Consider the following 17,957-nt stretch of genomic DNA (forward strand, 5'->3'; position numbering starts at 1 on the left):
GGCCGCTGGCCTAGTTGCACCTCCTCACAGCAGCCAGAGGGCTTTTTCTAAACCTAACCGCTAACCCCGGCCCTCTGCAGCTCAGACAGCGCACATGGCTCCCCATCACCCCGGGGCAAAACGCGACGTCCTTAACGCGGCATCTGTGGACCCTCCGGCCTCATCGTCTTGGCCACGTATCTTTCATTTCCCGGGGTGTGCAGCAGCCTCTGCCTCCTCCTCCTCCTCCTCCTCCTGCCGGAGATGCAGGGCCCCCGCCCCCACCGCCCTGCCCGCCAGGCCTTGGACAGGTCTCTCTGTCACCTCGCTTTTCTCATCTGTGACACAGGCGATCCGACAGCAACAACCCGCACCGGGCCGTTCTGTGCCTTGGCTGAGATGACACGTGAAAAGGAGCTCAGGGCAGAGCTGGCCGTTGCGGTCGCCGTGCTCGTTCGCGGCACCGTGCCTTCCCCTTCCTCCTGTTCTCCGGGCCCTGCTTGTCCCCTCGCGGCCACCACCCCCAGGCAAGCCCCCACTGTTGCTCCATCTCACGATTCCAGTCTCCTCTTCTGCGCTAGGAGCCCTTTCTCCACCCAACACACAGGGCTCTTAAAATGGGGACCATAATAGCACCCTGCCCTTCAGGACATTGCGACAGTAGATACCGTCATTAATTAATTAATTAACGAGCACACCTAGAAAGTGCTTAGACCGGTGCCTGGCATTCGGGGATCCCTCAGCACCACCCCCAGACTCTCTGAGACGGTCGCGACTCGACACACGTGTGATTGAAATTTACACGAGATGACACAAAATTAAACGTGCAGTTCCTCGGGCGCATCGACCGCATTCCGCGTGCGTCGCGGCCCTGGGTGGCTGGCGGCTGCCGTCCCAGACACCACCCAAGAGGGTTCCCGTCAGAGCCAGAAAATTCTATAGGCTGGTTTCCAGGGACCTTCTCCTGCCCCCACCAGCTGGCCCATCATTGAATACTCCAGCTCTCATCGCCCGGGATTAGTTCCCGTCCCTTGCAGACAGACTGTCCCCTCTCGGAGGACAGGTGTCGAGAACCAGTAAATATTTGTGCGATGAAGAAATTTTCTGAGGGTCTTCCTAGACTCCTGGAATTCTAGAGCCATGAACCCTTTTGTATATTTTACATAACACCTATTTTTTTGGAGGGCGGGGCGGGCTGTGCACTCACTGGTAGGGTTCTCTACATAAGACATAAGAAGGACGAAACACACATGGTGACAAGTTTTCTTCCGATGCCTGCTCCAGCCCCCTGCTTCCCCTCCCCCGGGCATCTGCTGTTATAAGTGTTCTCTGTCTGCTTCTGGAGCTGGACCGTCCACACACACATACACACACACACACACACACACACACACACAGGAATGGACGGGATAGTGACAGAGAGAAGGAGGGAGAGAGAGGAAGGGGGAGGGAGGTAGGAAAGATGGGAGGTTGGAGAGAGACAGGGAGAGGGAAGGGGAGAGCGAGAGCGAGAGAGAGAGAGAGAGAGAGAGAGAGAGTGTTTCTCCTTTTGTTGGTAGATTTTTCCAGTCCTTGCTTTTTCTATTTCTCCTAGATCTTGGAGCCCTTCCGCGTCAGTGCATAAACTTCCTTCCTTTCTTTTTTTTTTAATTAAAATTATTGAAGCGACATCGGTGAATCAAATCAAATAGGTTTCAGTGTACGATTCAATACCATGTCATCTGTACATCGTATTGTGTGTTCACTACCCAAAGTTAAGTTTCCTTCTGCCACCCAATATTTGATCCCCTTTCCCCCCTCCCCGTCTCCCCTCTGCTAACCACTAGTCTACTGTCCACATCCGTGAGTCTCTGTTTGTCATGTTCGTTTGGTACTTTTAGGCTTATATTCCACTTATGAGTGAAATCGTGTGGTTCTCAGCTTTTCCCGTCTGCCTTATTTCGCTTAGCGTGATAATCTCAAGATCCATCCGTGTTGTCGCAAATGGCAGTGTTCCATCTTTGAGTAATATTCCATCGTATACCTGTGCCATATCTTCCTTATCCAATCATCCATGGATGAACACTTTGGTTGCTTCCATGTCTCGGCCACCGTGAATAATGCTGCTGTGAACATCAGGGTGCATATATCTTTGCGGAGAAATGTTTTCAAGTTTCTTTTTTTGGGTAAATACCCCAAGGTAGGATTGCTGGGTCATATGGTAATTCCATGCCTGGTTTCCTGAGGAACCTTCTCCATACTGTGTTCCATAACGGCTGTAGCAATTTCCAATTTCCGTGGCCACCAACAGTGTAGGAGGGTTCTTTTCCCCCAAATACTCTCCCATCCTTGTTGTTATTTGTCCTGTTGATGACGGCCATAGGTTCTCTGCCCGTTTTTAAATTGGATCATTTGTCTTTTTATTGTCGAGATGCCTCGTTCTTTTTGACGGCTGCATTATATTCTGTTGCCTGGATGTGCCCTCATTAATTTAGCCAGTCCTCTCTAGCTGGACGCTTCAGTTATGCCCGGTCTCTGGCGATGCCGTAATGGCCAAACTTTCGTGCCATTTGCAAGGGCCCAGGTGGAAGTCACTGAGTGTTGGTCTTAGCATCTTTTCTCTGCGTTCGTGAGAGGAAATGACCAAATGAGCTCATGTCAGGATGGGTTTTTTGTCAGCTGATGAGATGAGGAGCCACAAGTACACAAGAGCGGGGGTCGAGGGGTGGGGGCGTTGTTCCTTTTTTGAGAATCTGACTCATTCCGCAACCAAGGATGGCAGAGGCTTGTGAAACCAGCAGAGGAAAAGTTAGCCTCATGTAGCACATCCGAGGCGGACATTCGAAATATTTAACAACCCGCAGAGCCCCCCTGAGCAGGGTCTGAGGCCTCCTGCTGTGTCCGGCATTGACCCTTTGGCAACTAGAGGGTGGCGACCTGGGGGGAGAGGGTCTTGGAGTAGAAAAAGGGAAGCCGGGGTGCTGGTGGGGAGCACGGCAGAGGTAGATAGCTCTGGGCAGAGGCCACTGACCGATAGAATACTTCGACAACTTTAGCTTTCGATTCTGAAATCTTTTCACATTCGATGCAAAGAAGTCCCTTTTACTCTTTGCCCAGATTCTCCGATTTTGCTCGCTCTGTCATCGATCATCTTTATGCCAAACCGTTTGAGAGCGACTTGCAGGCATTACGCCCCATTTTTTCTAAATACCCCAGGCTCTGTTTCTCAAGAGCGAGAACGTCCCCCCTCACAAGTGCACGTGGTTATCCACTTCAGGGAATTCAGCTTTCGGTGCGGTGCCCCCGTGTCGTCCACAGACCTGCTCATCTGTCCGACCGATGCCCCGTGGAGCGAATGCGCTTGTCCTGCTCCGGGCTCCGGTCCGTGGCATCACGTGGCATTTGGTGGCCCTGGCTCTTTAGTCCCTATTCACCTGGAAGAGTCCCTTCCTTGTCTTTATGACACTGGCATTTCTTTTGAATTGAGTAAAAGCCACATGATATGTAATTCACCATTTTAAAGTATGCGCTTCAGTGGCATCTAGGAGTTTCACCATATTGTGCAACCACCACCTCTAACTAGTTCCAGAATATTTTCTAAAGAAAAGCCCGTACTCATGTAGCGGCCACTCCCTATTGCCCCTCCCCCGGCCCCTGGTGACCACTAGCCCACCCCATCTCTATGGATTTGCCTGTTCTGGATATTTCCTGGAATCCTACAATATGTGACCTTCTGTGTCTGACTTCTTTCACTCGGCATAATGTTTTCCTGCCTTATCCGCGTTGTGTCTTGTATCAGCACTTCATTCCTTTTTTATGGCTGAATAATATTCCACTGCACGGATACGCTCTATCCTGCTTGTCCGCTTACCAGCCGATGCTGACATCCTCCTTTGAATAATTTGACCACTGGTGTGGCTCTAATGGCAAGGACCCCCAACCATCAGTCTGGCCAACCTTCGGGCCAAGTAAAGGGTCTAGAAAGAAAAGGTTCGTTCAGAGAAAGATCTCAGCTCTTCAGTGATCATAATATTGATAAATGATAACAGCCCTGGCTGGCATTTCTTGTCCTCTTACTGTATGCCAGGCACTTTGCTGGGTGCTTGAACATTTTTATCTTATTTAGTCCGTGAGGTGGGTGTTTCAAATTTTTTTTTTTATTTTAATTTTTTAGGTGAGGCAACCCTTGGTTGACCTCGCAGATTGCAAGGACCTTGTCAGCTTACAATCCCTTATTTTTTTTTTTTTGACGCCTACGGCACCTGGTCTTCCTAAGAGGTCTCCCATTCAAGTACTAACCAGGCCCCACCCTGCTTAGCTTCTGAGATCAGATGGAATGGGGCTCGTTCAGGGTGGCATGGCTGCAGACAGGACGTGGGTGTTTCAGTGGATATAAACTGCCACCCACAAATTCAGGTGCACTGAAAATCCAGCCCTGAATATTTCTGTGATGATGATTTCTCTTTTTCTCTGTCTCTTTTGTCACCTGGCTTGGTGACAAAGTGGCCTTCAGGGATGGGCTAGCTCCAAGGGCCACAGAGCTCTCCCCTGAAGTTGCCTTACCTCAGCCATGATCACTCCTTGGAGACGGTCGGGGTGTCCTGCCTGGGTTCGCGTCCCCCCACAATGTCGTGCCTGAGTTATGAGGCCCTCCTAAGCCACTGCCTTCTCTGGGCGGTCACTCCCAGGCAGGCTGCGGAGCGGCCTCAGTGGGCGGGAGGCAGCAAAGCCAGTTGATGGGGCGGTGGTGGCAGGTGGTGGCAGGGGGGTCACTCTCCAGTGACGTTCAAAACATCTGACATTAAAAACGTCTCACGAGCCGCGTGTCGGGGATGCTGACCCATCAGAATGGACAGTGACCACGGTGCCACAGCAGTCCAGGCTTCCGCCATTCGTTCGGTTGCTGGGCCACGGGGGAGCTGAGGGACTTCCGGGGGAACCGGCCCTCGGCTCTCAGTGGTCCCCGATTTCCCTGGGGAAAGCTGAGGCTTACAGAAGCAGGGCAATGGGCTCAAAGGCACCTAGCTCTGAGGGCTCCTTGGCACCTGTCTGTGAACTCAGCGCCCCCTCCACTTCTCTGATCCCACCAGAACACCACGGGAACCACTGAGAACTATGACTACTACAGCGTGGACCCCAGCATACCAGTGGACGGCTCGTCCAACATCCTGCGCGTGCCGGACATCATCGCTCTCATCATCTTCGTGTTTGTCTTTCTGGTGGGAGTGCCGGGCAACGCCCTGGTGGTCTGGGTGACGAAGTCTGAGGCCGGACGAACCATCAATGCCATCTGGTTTCTCAACCTGGCGGTGGCCGACCTCCTCTCCTGCCTGGCACTGCCCACCTTGTTCGTGTCCATCATCTACGACAATCATTGGTTCCTTGGTGACGCGGCCTGCCGCATCCTCCCCTCTCTCATCCTGCTCAACATGTACGCCAGCATCTTGCTTCTGGCCACCATCAGCGCCGACCGCTTTCTGCTGGTGTTTAATCCCATCTGGTGCCAGAACTACAGAGGGGCCTACTTGGCCTGGATAGCCTGCGGTGTGGCCTGGGTCTCGGCCCTGCTGCTCATCATACCGTCCTTCATGTTTCGTAGGGAGTACCATCATCACTTCCCAAGCAAGACGATCTGTGTCGTTGACTATGGCGGAGACAATACCCATACAGAGAGGACCGTAGCTGCGCTGCGGCTGGTTCTGGGCTATCTGTGGCCGCTGGTCACGCTCACGATCTGCTACACCTTCCTTCTGATCCGGGCTTGGAGCCGCAGTGCCACACGCTCCACCAAGACGCTCAAGGTGGTGGTGGCTGTGGTGGCCAGCTTCTTTGTCTTCTGGCTGCCCTACCAGGTGACAGGGTTATTGATAGCCTTCTTCTCCAAAACACACCCCAGCTTCCGCACCTTGACCCGCCTGGACAACCTGTGGGTCTCCATTGCGTACATCAACTGCTGTATCAACCCCATCATCTACGTGGCCGCCGCCCAGGGCTTCCACTCCCGCCTCCTCAAGTCCCTCCCCGCCGGGATCCGGAACGTGTTGACCGAGGAGACCGCGCTCAGGGACACCAAGTCCAGCACGCTCTCCACGGCAGACACCCTGGCCCAGAAGGACCAGGCGGTGTGAGGAGGGCTCCCCCGGGGCCACCGTCTGCCCGCGCCTCCGACCTTCCCTGGGTCCATTTTTTTTTTTTTTTTTTTTGCTTATTTCCACTCCGCCCTGAGTGAGCTCATGCTGTGTTGGTTCTTCCTCTTCTGGGTGAACTCGCTTCGTAACCTTTCTCATTTCCAAGGTCAACACCTCCTTCCAGGGACGCCCAACCTTCCTTTTCATCCAAGGACTTTGAAACAAACAAATAAACAGAAACCAAGGCACTCGGAGTATCCCCCAGACCGCGACATGTGTGCGGGGCAGAGTGGGAATGTAGGAAAAGGATACGTTAGAGACAAGCGGAAACATCTTAACTTTTAACACAGACAAGTAGAAACATCTTAACCTTTCGAAGAAGAGTTATGTTTTTATGTTCCAGAGACTTGGGGGAAAAAAACGGCCAGGGCATCCTGACAATTATTCTGGTTTAGGACAGAGCAAAAGTTCGCAGACTGCTAAGCTTTTGTAAGTGAGTTGACTTCAAGAAAAACAGTAAGTTAAAATGTTACTGAAATAAGTTGTTTAAAGCGTTTTAAGTGAAAGGATTGGATGCGGTTCCAAGAAGTGGGAGGAAGGCGTTTCAAAGATGGAGGGCGGGACCTGTTGGTAGGCTACCTCCAGGAGGTGGGGTCATAGAGGAATTTGACTTCTTATTTTGGAAACTACTGTTTGTTCTGCACTTAACAAATAATCAAACTTGGTATTTGGACGTCGTCGTTGACTTGCCTGCGGTTGTAACAGCACAGAGGGGTCTGTGTCCCTTTTGACCTATTTCCCTCAATAGAAAAACATGTTGTAAGACAGCATTGCACAGTCACAAGCAGGATGTTGATATTGATACAGTCCAGGAACAGGACACTTTCAACACCAGCAGGGTGTGACCCGCCCCCTCCAGAGAGCTCCCCCCACTTCACTCCACTTCCTCAGCCTGTTCCGAGCCCACTGGCAAGCATGGACCTACTCTTCCCCTCCACGATGTTGCCCTTTCGAGAATGCCAGAGCAGGGGAATCATGTAACTCTTGACTTTTTAAAAAGCTAGTGCGCATCACTCGAATAATGAAAATAAAAACAAATGTCGAAATGTTGTCGTGTACGATTGACTTTAAAACCCTTTTGCTTAGTGTTTTGTGTGTGAGTGCGTATGTGTGTGGATTGGATAGAAATATTGTACAGGCCAGCGCTGTCCAACGGGAATGCGATGTGAGTCACACAGGTGGTTTGGAATGTTCTAGTAGCCATGTTAAAAAATTCAAAAGAAACAGATGAGATAATAGTAATATATTTAATAATGTGATCTGATTATTTGTTATATTATATTTTGTTATATTAATCAGATCACATTATTAAATATATTTAATAATGTGATCTGATTATTTGTTATATTTATGTGAATGCTATATTAATTATATGAATAGTATATATTATGTGATTATATATTATCTGAGCAATGACTTATGTAATTATATACTAATTATATTTACAAATATAATACAGAAATATATAACTATCGTATAAATATATAACTATATTATATAATATAGAAATATATAACACATACTAATACCATATTCATGAACATAATATATGTGTTAGTATGAGAATATGAATGCTATTAATATATGTTTATATTATACTGCTATATATAATATTGAATATATAAAATAATAATAGCGCAGTCAATAATATATTTTTCTTAACTCAGTATATCCAAAATATTTTTATTTCAACATATAATCAACGTGAAGAATTATTAATGAGCTCTTGTCTTCAAAGCCCTGTGTGTATGTCGCACTCACGATGCCGCCCGGTCTGACCTGGCCCATTCTGGGCGCCAGGAGCCACTGGGGCTCGGGACCACTGGACTGGACTGGACGGCAAAGGTGCTGATTTCCTCTCTATCTCTGCAAGAGCGGGGAGAGTGGAAGGAGCAGCCTGCAGCCAGGGCTCCTGGCGGGATGTCGCGGGATTTGGGGCTCCTGGCGGGATGTCACGGGATTCTACACCGTCGAGCCTGCCTTGGGCTCAGCTTTCGCCTAAAGATGCTGTCTGACCCAGCACCTAGGACAGGTGCTCTGCTTCCGGAAGAGGCCGTGGGTGGGTTTTGATGGGAAAATGTTGGTTCCCGTGCAGAGCCCCTGGCAGAAAGGTCGTTGAGGGGAAGATCTGGCTAGGGGGTACCTGCCACCCCTGGGAAGACCCCCGTCATCCTGAAGGTCCCTTCTTCCCCGACTGCCAGCACCCCTCTGTGGCCCTCCTCCGTGGTGGACCCGAGTCTGGCTGGCTCTTCTCTCTCTGTCTCTATCTGTCTCTCTCTGCGTGGTTCTTCCTCCGCCCTGAAATGCTGGCTTTCTGGAGTTCTCTCTTGGATCCGCTTCTCACTTTTGTGACTTCACTCGCAGCCCTCACAGCTCTCTTCAGGGCATGGCCTCCGCCCCCACTCATCTCACCTTATGTCTCTGTCCCAAAGGGCCCCCGCTGACCCATGCTGACGCTTCCCACCCCACAGCCTGTCTGGTCCAAGACCTCCATCCTCTCCTGCCTATGTCTCCATTGCATCCCTTCCTGCCTGGTCTCCCAGATGAATAAAGACAGTCCCTCTTCCTATCCTGTCTTCTTTTGGGATGCAGCCTCCTCCAGGAAGTCCTCCCTCCCTCCTTCCATCTCCCCACTGCCATGTTCCATCCCTATTCCTGGCCGTCCTCTAGCTCTCCCGGTTTGGGGAGTGGGCTGTAAGCAGCGAGGTCTTTCTCTCATCATGATTTGAGAGGAGGAGATGCTATCCCCAAGAGCAGAGCCCCTCAATGCTTTTCTACAAACCTCGGAAGCCAATGAATGGCTCCCCCAAGGTAGCTTCTCTTGAGCATCTGCCTGGCGTCCATCAGCCCTGCCCAGGAGGGAAGTGGACTGAAGGGCCAGGCGATTGTCAAATCTGAGGCCTAAAATTCCGCTGGGTCAACAAGTCCAAAGAGGAAGTAAAGGCAGGAAGTGGATGGTGGGTTTGGCTGAGTCGGCTGCGCCCTGCTGTCCCCACCCAAGTCCCCCTGCCTCCCACCAACCGTCTGCTTCCTTCCCTCCACCTGTGCCATGTAACTGTCCCCAGCACCAAGCTGCTAACGTCCAGGTTAACACCGTCTGATAGGAATGCAATGCGATTTCACGTTTTTCCATCAGCCAAGCGAGACAAAAAGAATCCGGTAAAATTAACTTTTGTGACATATTTTCATCGACCCAAATATACTTCTGGTATTATCATTTCAATATGGGATTGACATAAAAGTTATCAAGAGATTTCACATTTTTAAAAAATCTTTTTGTATCAAGTCTCTGAAACCTGTATTAATTATATGAATATTATATATTATGTGATTATATATTATCCGAACAATCACTTATGTAATTGCATATTAGTTATATTTATAAACATATAATATAGAAATATATAACTATATCATATAAAATATATAACTGTATTCTATAACATAGAACATATATAACACATACTAATACTATATTCATGAACATAATATATGAGATCTTATCTCAGAGTTCATCTCAGATCTACCACGCCTCAAATGTTCAGTAGCCTCATGTGGTCAGTAGCTACCGTATTGAAGGACTCAGAGCTAAAATCCTGTGATTTGAATAGTCTGTGAATTCCACTGTGGTATCCTTTGGGGGCAAACAGCCTATGATTCCAATATTCTAAGTCTGTGATTCCAACATTCTAGGCTTCAGAGTCTTTGACCTAGATAAGCGTTCGGCAAAGTCTAGCCCGTGGGCCAAATCTGGCCCCTCGCTTCCTTTTGTGAATGAAGTTTTATTGGAACACAGCCATACCCATTCAGTCTGTGGCTGCTTCATTCTACCTGGGAGGTTGAGTAGTTGTGACGGAGACCACGAGTGACCTCCTGACCAGCCAAAACTAAAATATTTACTCTCTCTTCCTTTACCAAAAAAATTTACTGACCCTTGATCTACATATTCAGAGTTTCTGAGATGTTTACAGATGTCTACTTAATTGGTGTACTTTATCACTTACACGTGTCCCATACATTCTTTTCCGTGCACCAGATATTACATAATGATAAATGTTGTTCAAAAGAGATTGGTTTCCTCATCTTAGCCATTCACCCTTTCAGGCTTCTGGAATTCCATGGGTTGAGCTCTATGAAACTGCACTATTTTGGGATGGGGAGGTACAAAGTTTCACTTACTTATGACTGTTAAAAAATTATAAAATGCGCATAACATAAAATTCACCATCATTTAGGATATTCTCAGTGTTGTGTAACTGTCACCACCGTCTACTTCTGGAACGTTTTCAGCACCCTGGAAGAAAAGCCCCCACACCCATTAGCAGTCACTCCCTAGTCCCCCTGTCTTCCCCCAAGCTCCTGGCAGCCACTAATCTGCTTTCTGTCACGACAGACTTGCTGGAATTCAACCCACTTTGACCAATAAAAATGTCCATTTCATATAGGTCAACTTAATAACCTTCTAAGGTGTTCTCTTTCTAAGTTTCTCCCCTGTCCTCAGCCCCCAGCATCCCCCAGGCCCCCAGGAAAGGGCCACCAGCTTCAGGGACACCAGAAAACTTTAGCCTTCCAGAATTCGAGAAATGCACACCCCGAGACTCGGTGGCCAAGAAGTTGAGGATCAAGCGATCTCAGAAACACACTCTTATAAACTTAACAATCGGGGAAAATGTGAGCTGACGAAAAAGACAGTCCCCAATTTTGGCTTCCTCCGTTCTAATCTTTTCCTGACCAGAGGGGATTCCCACAGGAGCCTGGGGCTGGCAGGATGGGGGAGACGAAGAGGCATTCCAGAACTCAGTGGGAGGGGACCGAGGGGTATTCTTATCTACAGGCATCTGGGGCCAGGCCCGGTCAAGACAGGGCCACCGAGAGGGGCGTGGAGACACACCAGGTCACACAGTGACTTCCACTCTCTTGACTCAGAAACTACTTCCTCTAACAACAGGATTCTATTCTCCAAACAACAACAAAAGAAATGTACAAATTTATGCCTTCAACCTCTAAGGCGCACACACAGGGTAACACACAAACACACACATAAAAACTGCTGAGCGAAGGGCTTCGAAGTCGGAGAGCCACTTCCTCTTGCTAAGCCTGCGTTTTTAAAATGTAAATTTCAAAGATTTACATTACATTCGTCTTGCTGTCGTTAATCTGACATACACGTACATGGCGTATTCTATGAACCAGGTACTGTTGGGTTGTTAAGGGTGGAAAATTTTCAAGCGAGCCAACTAGCTAAGTCAGCTACAGGGAAGAAATATCTTTAGATATCAGAAGTTGTCCTACTTGCTTGTGTGTGGTTTAGGAAGTATATTGTATAAGATATGAAGATGGCCAATGTCTGCTTCTGTAATCCATCTACTTGTTCATTAAGGGTGTTGTTCTAGGCAAAGATATGCTAACAGCCAACTTCCGCTTCTGTAATCTGCTGGCTTGTTCAGGAGACCACCAGGATATGGTCTTGAGCTTTATCAGCTGCCTCCTCTGAAAGCTCGGGGCTGATCTCCTCTAGCCCGCGTGGTAGAGAGTCAGTCGCCGGCCGACTAATAAAGGCTCGTAATTAAGCTCAATTGGCTCCGTGGGTCTCAGAATCGTTCGCACCATAACAGTGTGTGTTTTTAAATCTCTTCGCCCATCTAACGCTCCGAACAAAACGTCCACTTTCCCCGTGAGGACGCGGAGGCTCACGGTGGGCAGAGGCCCCAAAACACATCAACGTGGGCCTGGGATCAACGTCCGATCATTCTGGCTCTCGGGTCCATGTTCTCAGCCCACACGCTACGATGGCAGGGAGGCACTTGTCTGTCTTCTCTCTGCCTCTGCGACCTCAGGCCCTGTCCTCGGCGGCCTCGGCCTTCTTGTGGAGGACACGACCCTGAGCCGTCTCCCTCAGAACAAGGAGGGAGAGATATTTATCTGTCCACGGGGCTCCGCAAAGGGCAGACAGGAGGGGCTGGGTGCACAGTAGGAGTCCAAGATGGGAGTAGGGCACAGTGGGTGCTTATCGAGAAGTGCCTCAGAGGGCCCTGCAGTGGCGACCAAGACCCTTCCTGGATGCACCGGTCTGGCGTCGAGGAAGCTGATGACACTGAGACCGGGGTGGGGACATGGGCAGCTCTCCGCCCACCGAGCCCTCGCCAACCTCATCTGCTGCTCTGGCAATTTGGGGGCGTGTGAGTCATGGGAGGAATACTGGAGGAGCGCACCCTGGGAAGAGGAAAAGGCCGCTCCTGCTTCTCCTGGGTTATGAAGATGTCCCGGGGGCCGTAAGGTGGCAGAGGAAGGAACGTCCAGAAACCCACCAACTGCCAGACACCAGGGAGAGACCCCCAGACTTCCGAGGTGTGGCCGTGGGCCCAGATCATGCTCCCAAGTGCTGTGGACAACATTGGGGCCCCTCTTGAAAGAAGGTAAGGATGAAGGGAAGGAGGGAGGGGAGGATGGAGCGAAGGAGGGAGGGAAGGAGGGAGGAGACAGGGAGGGCACTGGAACTCGAATTCGAGAAACAGAATCTTAATCCGTGTTACATGGGAGCCCACATCAAGTCCAGACTCTGGGAATGGACTCCGGCAGGCCGACAGGAAATCTTTTGCAAGGATTCAAATGTATCATCCCTCTCAGTTCCCTAGGAAACAGCCATTCTCAAACCCCGCGACTTCTAGGAAACCCGCCAAACAGCCTCGTGCTGGGGGGGAACGAGCCCTTTGACTCACGGATTCTACTTCTTAAGGAAAGTCTTTTACCTTTGTCGTCCTGTACGACACACGCACCGGAGAGGCATGCGCATCAGCACTGGGCAGCTCTGTGCGTCTCCAGGGGCTGGTGCCCAGGTAACTGGCACCCAGGGCCCAGGAACAGCAGGAGCCCAGTCCGAGTCCCCTCTCGTGCCCCTTGGTTGCACCCCGCTCGTGTAGAATCCTTCTGCTCATTTAAAATTTGATGCGCATGGGGTCCTCCGGGAGAATCTCCAGCGTGTCCGGCTCTCTGCCCTGCACGTGACGTGGGGGAGGGCCAACCGCATCCACTCTCGCCGTCGTGGGACATTCCGCCGCGTGAATGCAGCGCCACCCGTGAGAGGATATTTGGGTGCTTTCCCATCGTGGGCTGAATGTTTCAGAACATGTCTTTTGGTGAGTATCTGCGCGTGCCTGCGCTTGGCCCAAAGCAAGGAAGAGCCTATGCTCTGGAAAACGAGAATAATAGGAATAATCCTGACATCCTAGGACGTGGGAATAACGCGGCTACTCATCTCACAGGGTTGCCATAAGGCTTATTTATGCCTGGTACACCACAGGCGCTTCATAAATGTCATTTGTCATTTGAATGATTATAAAATAATCATCCTGGTGATTATATTTTATGTGCAGGGGAAGCAACCTGTGTGCAGACGGGGAAAGGGACCTGAGGCACGGGGAGCCGGAAAGACGGAGGGATGATGCGGGGAGCGTCGGCCGTGCCCATTTCTGTGGAATGTGTTGGAAGAGAAACAGCATAGACTGAACTGGTTAGCTGCAGAAAACGGCCGGGCTTTTAATCGGTGAGAGCAGGGAAGGGTGGGGTCCCATGGTGGGTAGGGGTGCTGCTCCCAGATAACCCGAAGAAGTGACAGCAGCGAACGCTGGCACTGCATTCTGAGCCCCTTACTGCTATCGGCCTGGTGGAGTCTCGTAATCCCCTGCAAGGTAAGTCTAGTATTATTATTACTCTCATTTTGTGGATGAGGACGCCGAGGCACAGAGAGGTTAGGGGACTTGCCCAAGGCCACACCGCTGGTGAGGGTTTGAGTTTTTAAAGCCTGCTCGCGTTTACTCTAGTGATGAAAATCATATGAAAGCAGAGTGCCAGACCCAAACACACACCTGTGGAATGGCCTGGCCTCCTGGAAGCAACTTGGCAGGGCGGAGGGGGCAGAGGTGAGCGCCCCAACTTCCCCTCTGTCTTTCCTGTTGTGTCAGCCGTGGCTGGAGTCTTGGGCAGTGGGGGTCGGGTCGCTCTATGCCAAGTGTTGACACGTATTAACTCCTCAAGGTCTCCCAAAACCCAGTGGGGTCGCTTCACCTCAGTGTCTCTCGTTCCTCAGACAGGGAGGTCTAGAGAGAGCCAGGTGAAACAGAGTCACAGACCCCGAGTGTCCTAGTGGGTCAGCTGGCTGTCCTGCCTTCTAACTCTCTGGAATGTAAGATTTTTGCATGATAATGTTCTAGGGTGAGTTCAAGAGTGGGGCTAAGTTCAAAGACTGGGCTTTGACTTACTTAGCTGAGTGACCTCAGGTAAGTTACCTAACTTCTCTCTGCCTCATCTGCAGAATGGGTATGACGGTGGTATTAAAGTGAGAGCGCTGTTATAAGGATTAAACAGTATGACATTTAAAGTGCTTTAAGCAGCGCCCGGCACATTGCACGAGATGCTAAGCGGTGGCTTCTAATAATATTAATAATACCAACAGCGATAGTTATTATCGCTGTGAGAGGCCATGTCGCTTCTCTGCTCTCTCATGCTTCCCACCTCACGTGGAATTAAAGGGAAAGTCCTTACAATGCCCCCACGTGGCCCCTGATGTCTCTCTGCTCCTAATTCCCCCTCAGCTCCTTCGTCCACCTGACTCCAGGCACTCTGGCCTCCATGTTCCTTGACCGTGACCATCATGTTCCCCCCTCAGGGCCTTTGCACCGGCTGTTCTGTGTGCCTGGAACTCTCTTCTCCCAGATCCCCACACAGCTCTCTCCCTCACCTCCTCTGTGGCTTTGGTCAAACTTCACCTCCTCAGAGAAGCCCTCCCTGACCACTCCTTTAAAATTCCAACAGAGAATTAAAACTTCCCCGTGTACTATTTTTTCCTTTTGCCGTAGCACTTATGAGCTTCGGAAATACTGGGTACTGTGCTCATTTATTCCGTTCTGTCTGACTCCTTCAGTCTTGTCCCCTACTGCGGGGGTCCCCAGCCCCTGGGCCACGGACTGCTACTGGTCCGTGTCAGGAACCGGGCCGCACAGCAGGAGGTGAGCAGCAGGTGAGCAAAGCTTCGTCTATATCTGCAGCCGCTCCCCAGCGCCAGCATCACCGCCTCGGCTCCGCCTCAGATCATCAGGCGTTAGATTCTCATGGGAGCACCGGCCCCTGGTGCCGCAATGGTTGGGGACGGCTGCCCTACTGTGTGTCAAGTGCCTGGAACAGAGCAGGCACTAGGGGGCTGTGTTGAATGAATGAATGAATGAATGAATGAATGACTCGTAGAGAATTCAACATATTCTTTTTCCTGCTTTCTTCACACTATCATTCCTTATAAAAATTGCTCTGGGAGGATTGTAGAAATGTTCTGTTTCTCAGTCTGGTGTCCAGTCACACAGTCGTGCTCAGGCTGATTGTGAAAGCTAGCGAGTGCACCTGTGCGAGGCCTGTGCTTTGCTGTCTGCGTGCTTCACGATGACCCAGTCTGTGTTAAGAAAAAGAGGACGAGATGGCTCCAGAGTTGCGTTTTTCATCGCACCAAGCTCCAGAATTGCAGATGAAGAAGAACCGAGCCAAATACTTTGGCTGTGAATCCATACGAACCTTTCCCCGTCTCGATGGATATTCAGATTCGGATGTTTCAAATTCTAGAATTCCAGGCCAGTGATAGGAGAGCGTTTTCACGGTTCAGTGGTCTAGCACTTCATGGTCCAATCAGGTAGCCGCTAGCCAGGTGGAGCTATTCAAATTAATTAAAACTACATCACACAGAAAATTTAGTTTCTCAATTGCCCCGGCTCCATTTCGGATGCTCCGTAGCCACCTCCGGCTGACGGCTACTGGAGTGGACGCCGTCGATAGAAAGCATCTTTATTAACGATGAAAGGTCAATCAGACACGTAATTCCAAGTAGTGATCGGCTAGGGTTTAAGAGTTTAATATTTGGGAATCCCAAGAGATTTGATCTTGACCGTGTTCCGACACTAGCTTTCTAGAAGTCCGATATTCTAACGGGCTGGGATTCTGTGTTGGAAGATTCTAGAATTCCAAGATGCGAATGAGCTAGTTCTCACATCGTGCTGTTCTAAAATGCCGGCATTTGAAGGCGCTCAGGTTCTCACATTGGTGCATCTCCCTGTCTGAGATGCTGATGGGCTGGGGTTTCCGCCCCCGAGGATTCTGAGGGCCTCAGAGTCTTCACCTGTGGTTTCGTGGCCTTTGTCTCCTGTCCAGGTGTCTGGGGACGAGATGGCGGATACTACTGGCAACCACGAGTATGAGCTGAATGGTGAGACCCTGGATGTCCGTGTGAACTGTGCAGCTGGCGACTGCATCCCCACCGAAGCTCTCCGCTTGGCCTTACTCCTGCTGTTAGTTGTCGTCTTCCTGGTTGGGGTGTCGGGCAATGTTATGCTTGCCTGGATGACCAGGTTAGGGTCCTTGCAGAACCTCCACATTACCTGGTTCCACCACCTGGCTGTGGCAGACTTATTCTGCTGTCTGGATCTCCCTGCCCTGGTGCTGCCCATCATCCGGCGGGGCTACTGGCCATATGGGGTGATGGGCTGTCGGGCCCTGCCCTTTGTCATCTTTCTGTCCATGTACACCAAGGTCCTACTCCTGACCGCTCTCAGCTTGGACATCTTCTTGCTGGCCCTCAAGCCCACCTGGTGGACTGAGAATCGGCGGCTACGTTGGGTGCGGTTAGCTCGTTTGGGAGCCTGGTCCTTGGCCTTGCTGCTGGCCATGCCCTTGGACATGTATCATCTGGTGCTCCTGGAGAGCTACCCATCCCAGCTGGAGTGTGTGCTGGACTACGGCAGCTGGACGGTAGCGGAGAACACAGTGACCGTCATCCAGTTTATTTTGGGCTTCCTGGGGCCACTGGTGGTCATGGCCAGCTGCCACGGTACGCTCCTGCACCGAGAAGGCCAACACCGCTGGCCCCTGAGCATGGCAGCTGCGGTGTGTTTTCTGGTCTGCTGGGCCCCCTACCATGTGCTGGGACTGGTGATCACCATGGCAGGCCCCTCCTCCACGCTTTGGACCTGGGCCCTGCGGGCTGAATCCTTTGTTGCAGGACTTGCGCTGGCTCACAGCTGCCTCAATCCCATGTTCATCCTGTATTTCGGGAGGGCTCGCCTTAGCTGGTCGCTGCCAGCTGCGTGTCACTGGGCCCTAAAGGACTCGGGAAGCAATGATGAAAGTGTGATCAATAGGAATTCCAGCAGCCATGACCAGGTCGCTGAGACGGAGGCGAGGCTGGAAGGAAACTAATTTATAATCCTCCTATCCCATTTCACACAACGGGGCTTCAGGCACAGGTAGATCCAGGGGTTCAATGATAGAGTCATTTATTCCTTTATTCACGTGACAGACATTTATTACGCACCTGCTATGTGCAAGACGAGGCGCCGGGATGTAGCGGTGACCCAAACCGACACAGCTCCCTGCCCCGAGGGAGCTGATGTACTCATGGAGGAAGACAGACAAGAAACAAAAGAATGAAGAAATGTGGAATAGGTCCAACGTGATCAGTGCCGAACCTTAAAGGGACAAAGGGGGCTGAGTGGGGCCGGAGTAGAGGTCAGCCAGGACAGGCCCCTCGGGTCAGGTGAGCTTTGAGCCCAAAACCCGAAGAAAGGAGAGAAAAAAGCATCTCAAGCAGCACGAACAGCAAGTACAAAGGCCCTGAGGTGGAGTGTGCTGGCATACTCCAGGAGAGCCGTCCAGGCCATAGCACATTTTGGGGATCCATGGGCGGCGGGTCCTGAGCTACTGTCACCAGATGAAAATACAAAGACACCCAATCCAATTCGAATTTCAGATCGACAACAACATACTTTTTTTTTTTTT

General features: G+C 50.7%; 2 protein-coding genes and 1 pseudogene across 11 annotated transcripts in view; 2 read left to right on the plus strand and 1 right to left on the minus strand.

Moving 5' to 3' along the window:
* The window catches only part of C5AR1 (complement C5a receptor 1), a 35,480-nt gene extending 28,661 nt beyond the window's left edge, over positions 1–6,819 (plus strand). For both annotated transcript variants that reach the window (XM_039881685.1, XM_039881684.1), the window contains exon 6: positions 5,049–6,819. In XM_039881685.1, the coding sequence (XP_039737619.1) occupies positions 5,049–6,086 (1,038 nt within the window). In that variant the 3' untranslated portion in view covers positions 6,087–6,819. The remainder of the gene's footprint in view (positions 1–5,048) is intronic.
* Positions 4,209–4,327, minus strand: LOC120617909 (uncharacterized; annotated as a pseudogene).
* A 5,148-nt stretch (positions 6,820–11,967) lies between the features above and the next one.
* C5AR2 (complement C5a receptor 2) lies at positions 11,968–17,957 on the plus strand. Of its 9 annotated transcripts, XM_039881693.1 has the most exons (4): positions 11,975–12,562; positions 12,774–13,282; positions 13,520–13,689; positions 16,335–17,957. In XM_039881693.1, exon 4 carries the CDS (start codon positions 16,350–16,352, stop codon positions 17,376–17,378), a length of 1,029 nt encoding a protein of 342 aa, XP_039737627.1. In that variant the 5' UTR covers positions 11,975–12,562; positions 12,774–13,282; positions 13,520–13,689; positions 16,335–16,349; the 3' UTR covers positions 17,379–17,957. The 9 variants fall into 9 exon arrangements, with proteins under 9 accessions (XP_039737629.1, XP_039737627.1, XP_039737623.1 ...); XM_039881689.1 differs by lacking the exon at positions 11,975–12,562 and having other exon boundaries at positions 12,575–13,286; XM_039881691.1 differs by lacking the exons at positions 11,975–12,562; positions 13,520–13,689 and adding an exon at positions 13,967–14,065 and having other exon boundaries at positions 12,575–13,282.

The sequence above is a fragment of the Pteropus medius genome, unplaced genomic scaffold, assembly GCF_902729225.1.
Source record: "Pteropus medius unplaced genomic scaffold, Ma_sr-lr_union100, whole genome shotgun sequence".
Lineage (NCBI taxonomy): Eukaryota > Metazoa > Chordata > Mammalia > Chiroptera > Pteropodidae > Pteropus > Pteropus medius.

Bases quoted from the DNA above. Each gene is read 5' to 3' on its own strand.
- C5AR2 (XM_039881695.1), top strand. From the start codon at position 16,350: ATGGCGGATACTACTGGCAACCACGAGTATGAGCTGAATGGTGAGACC.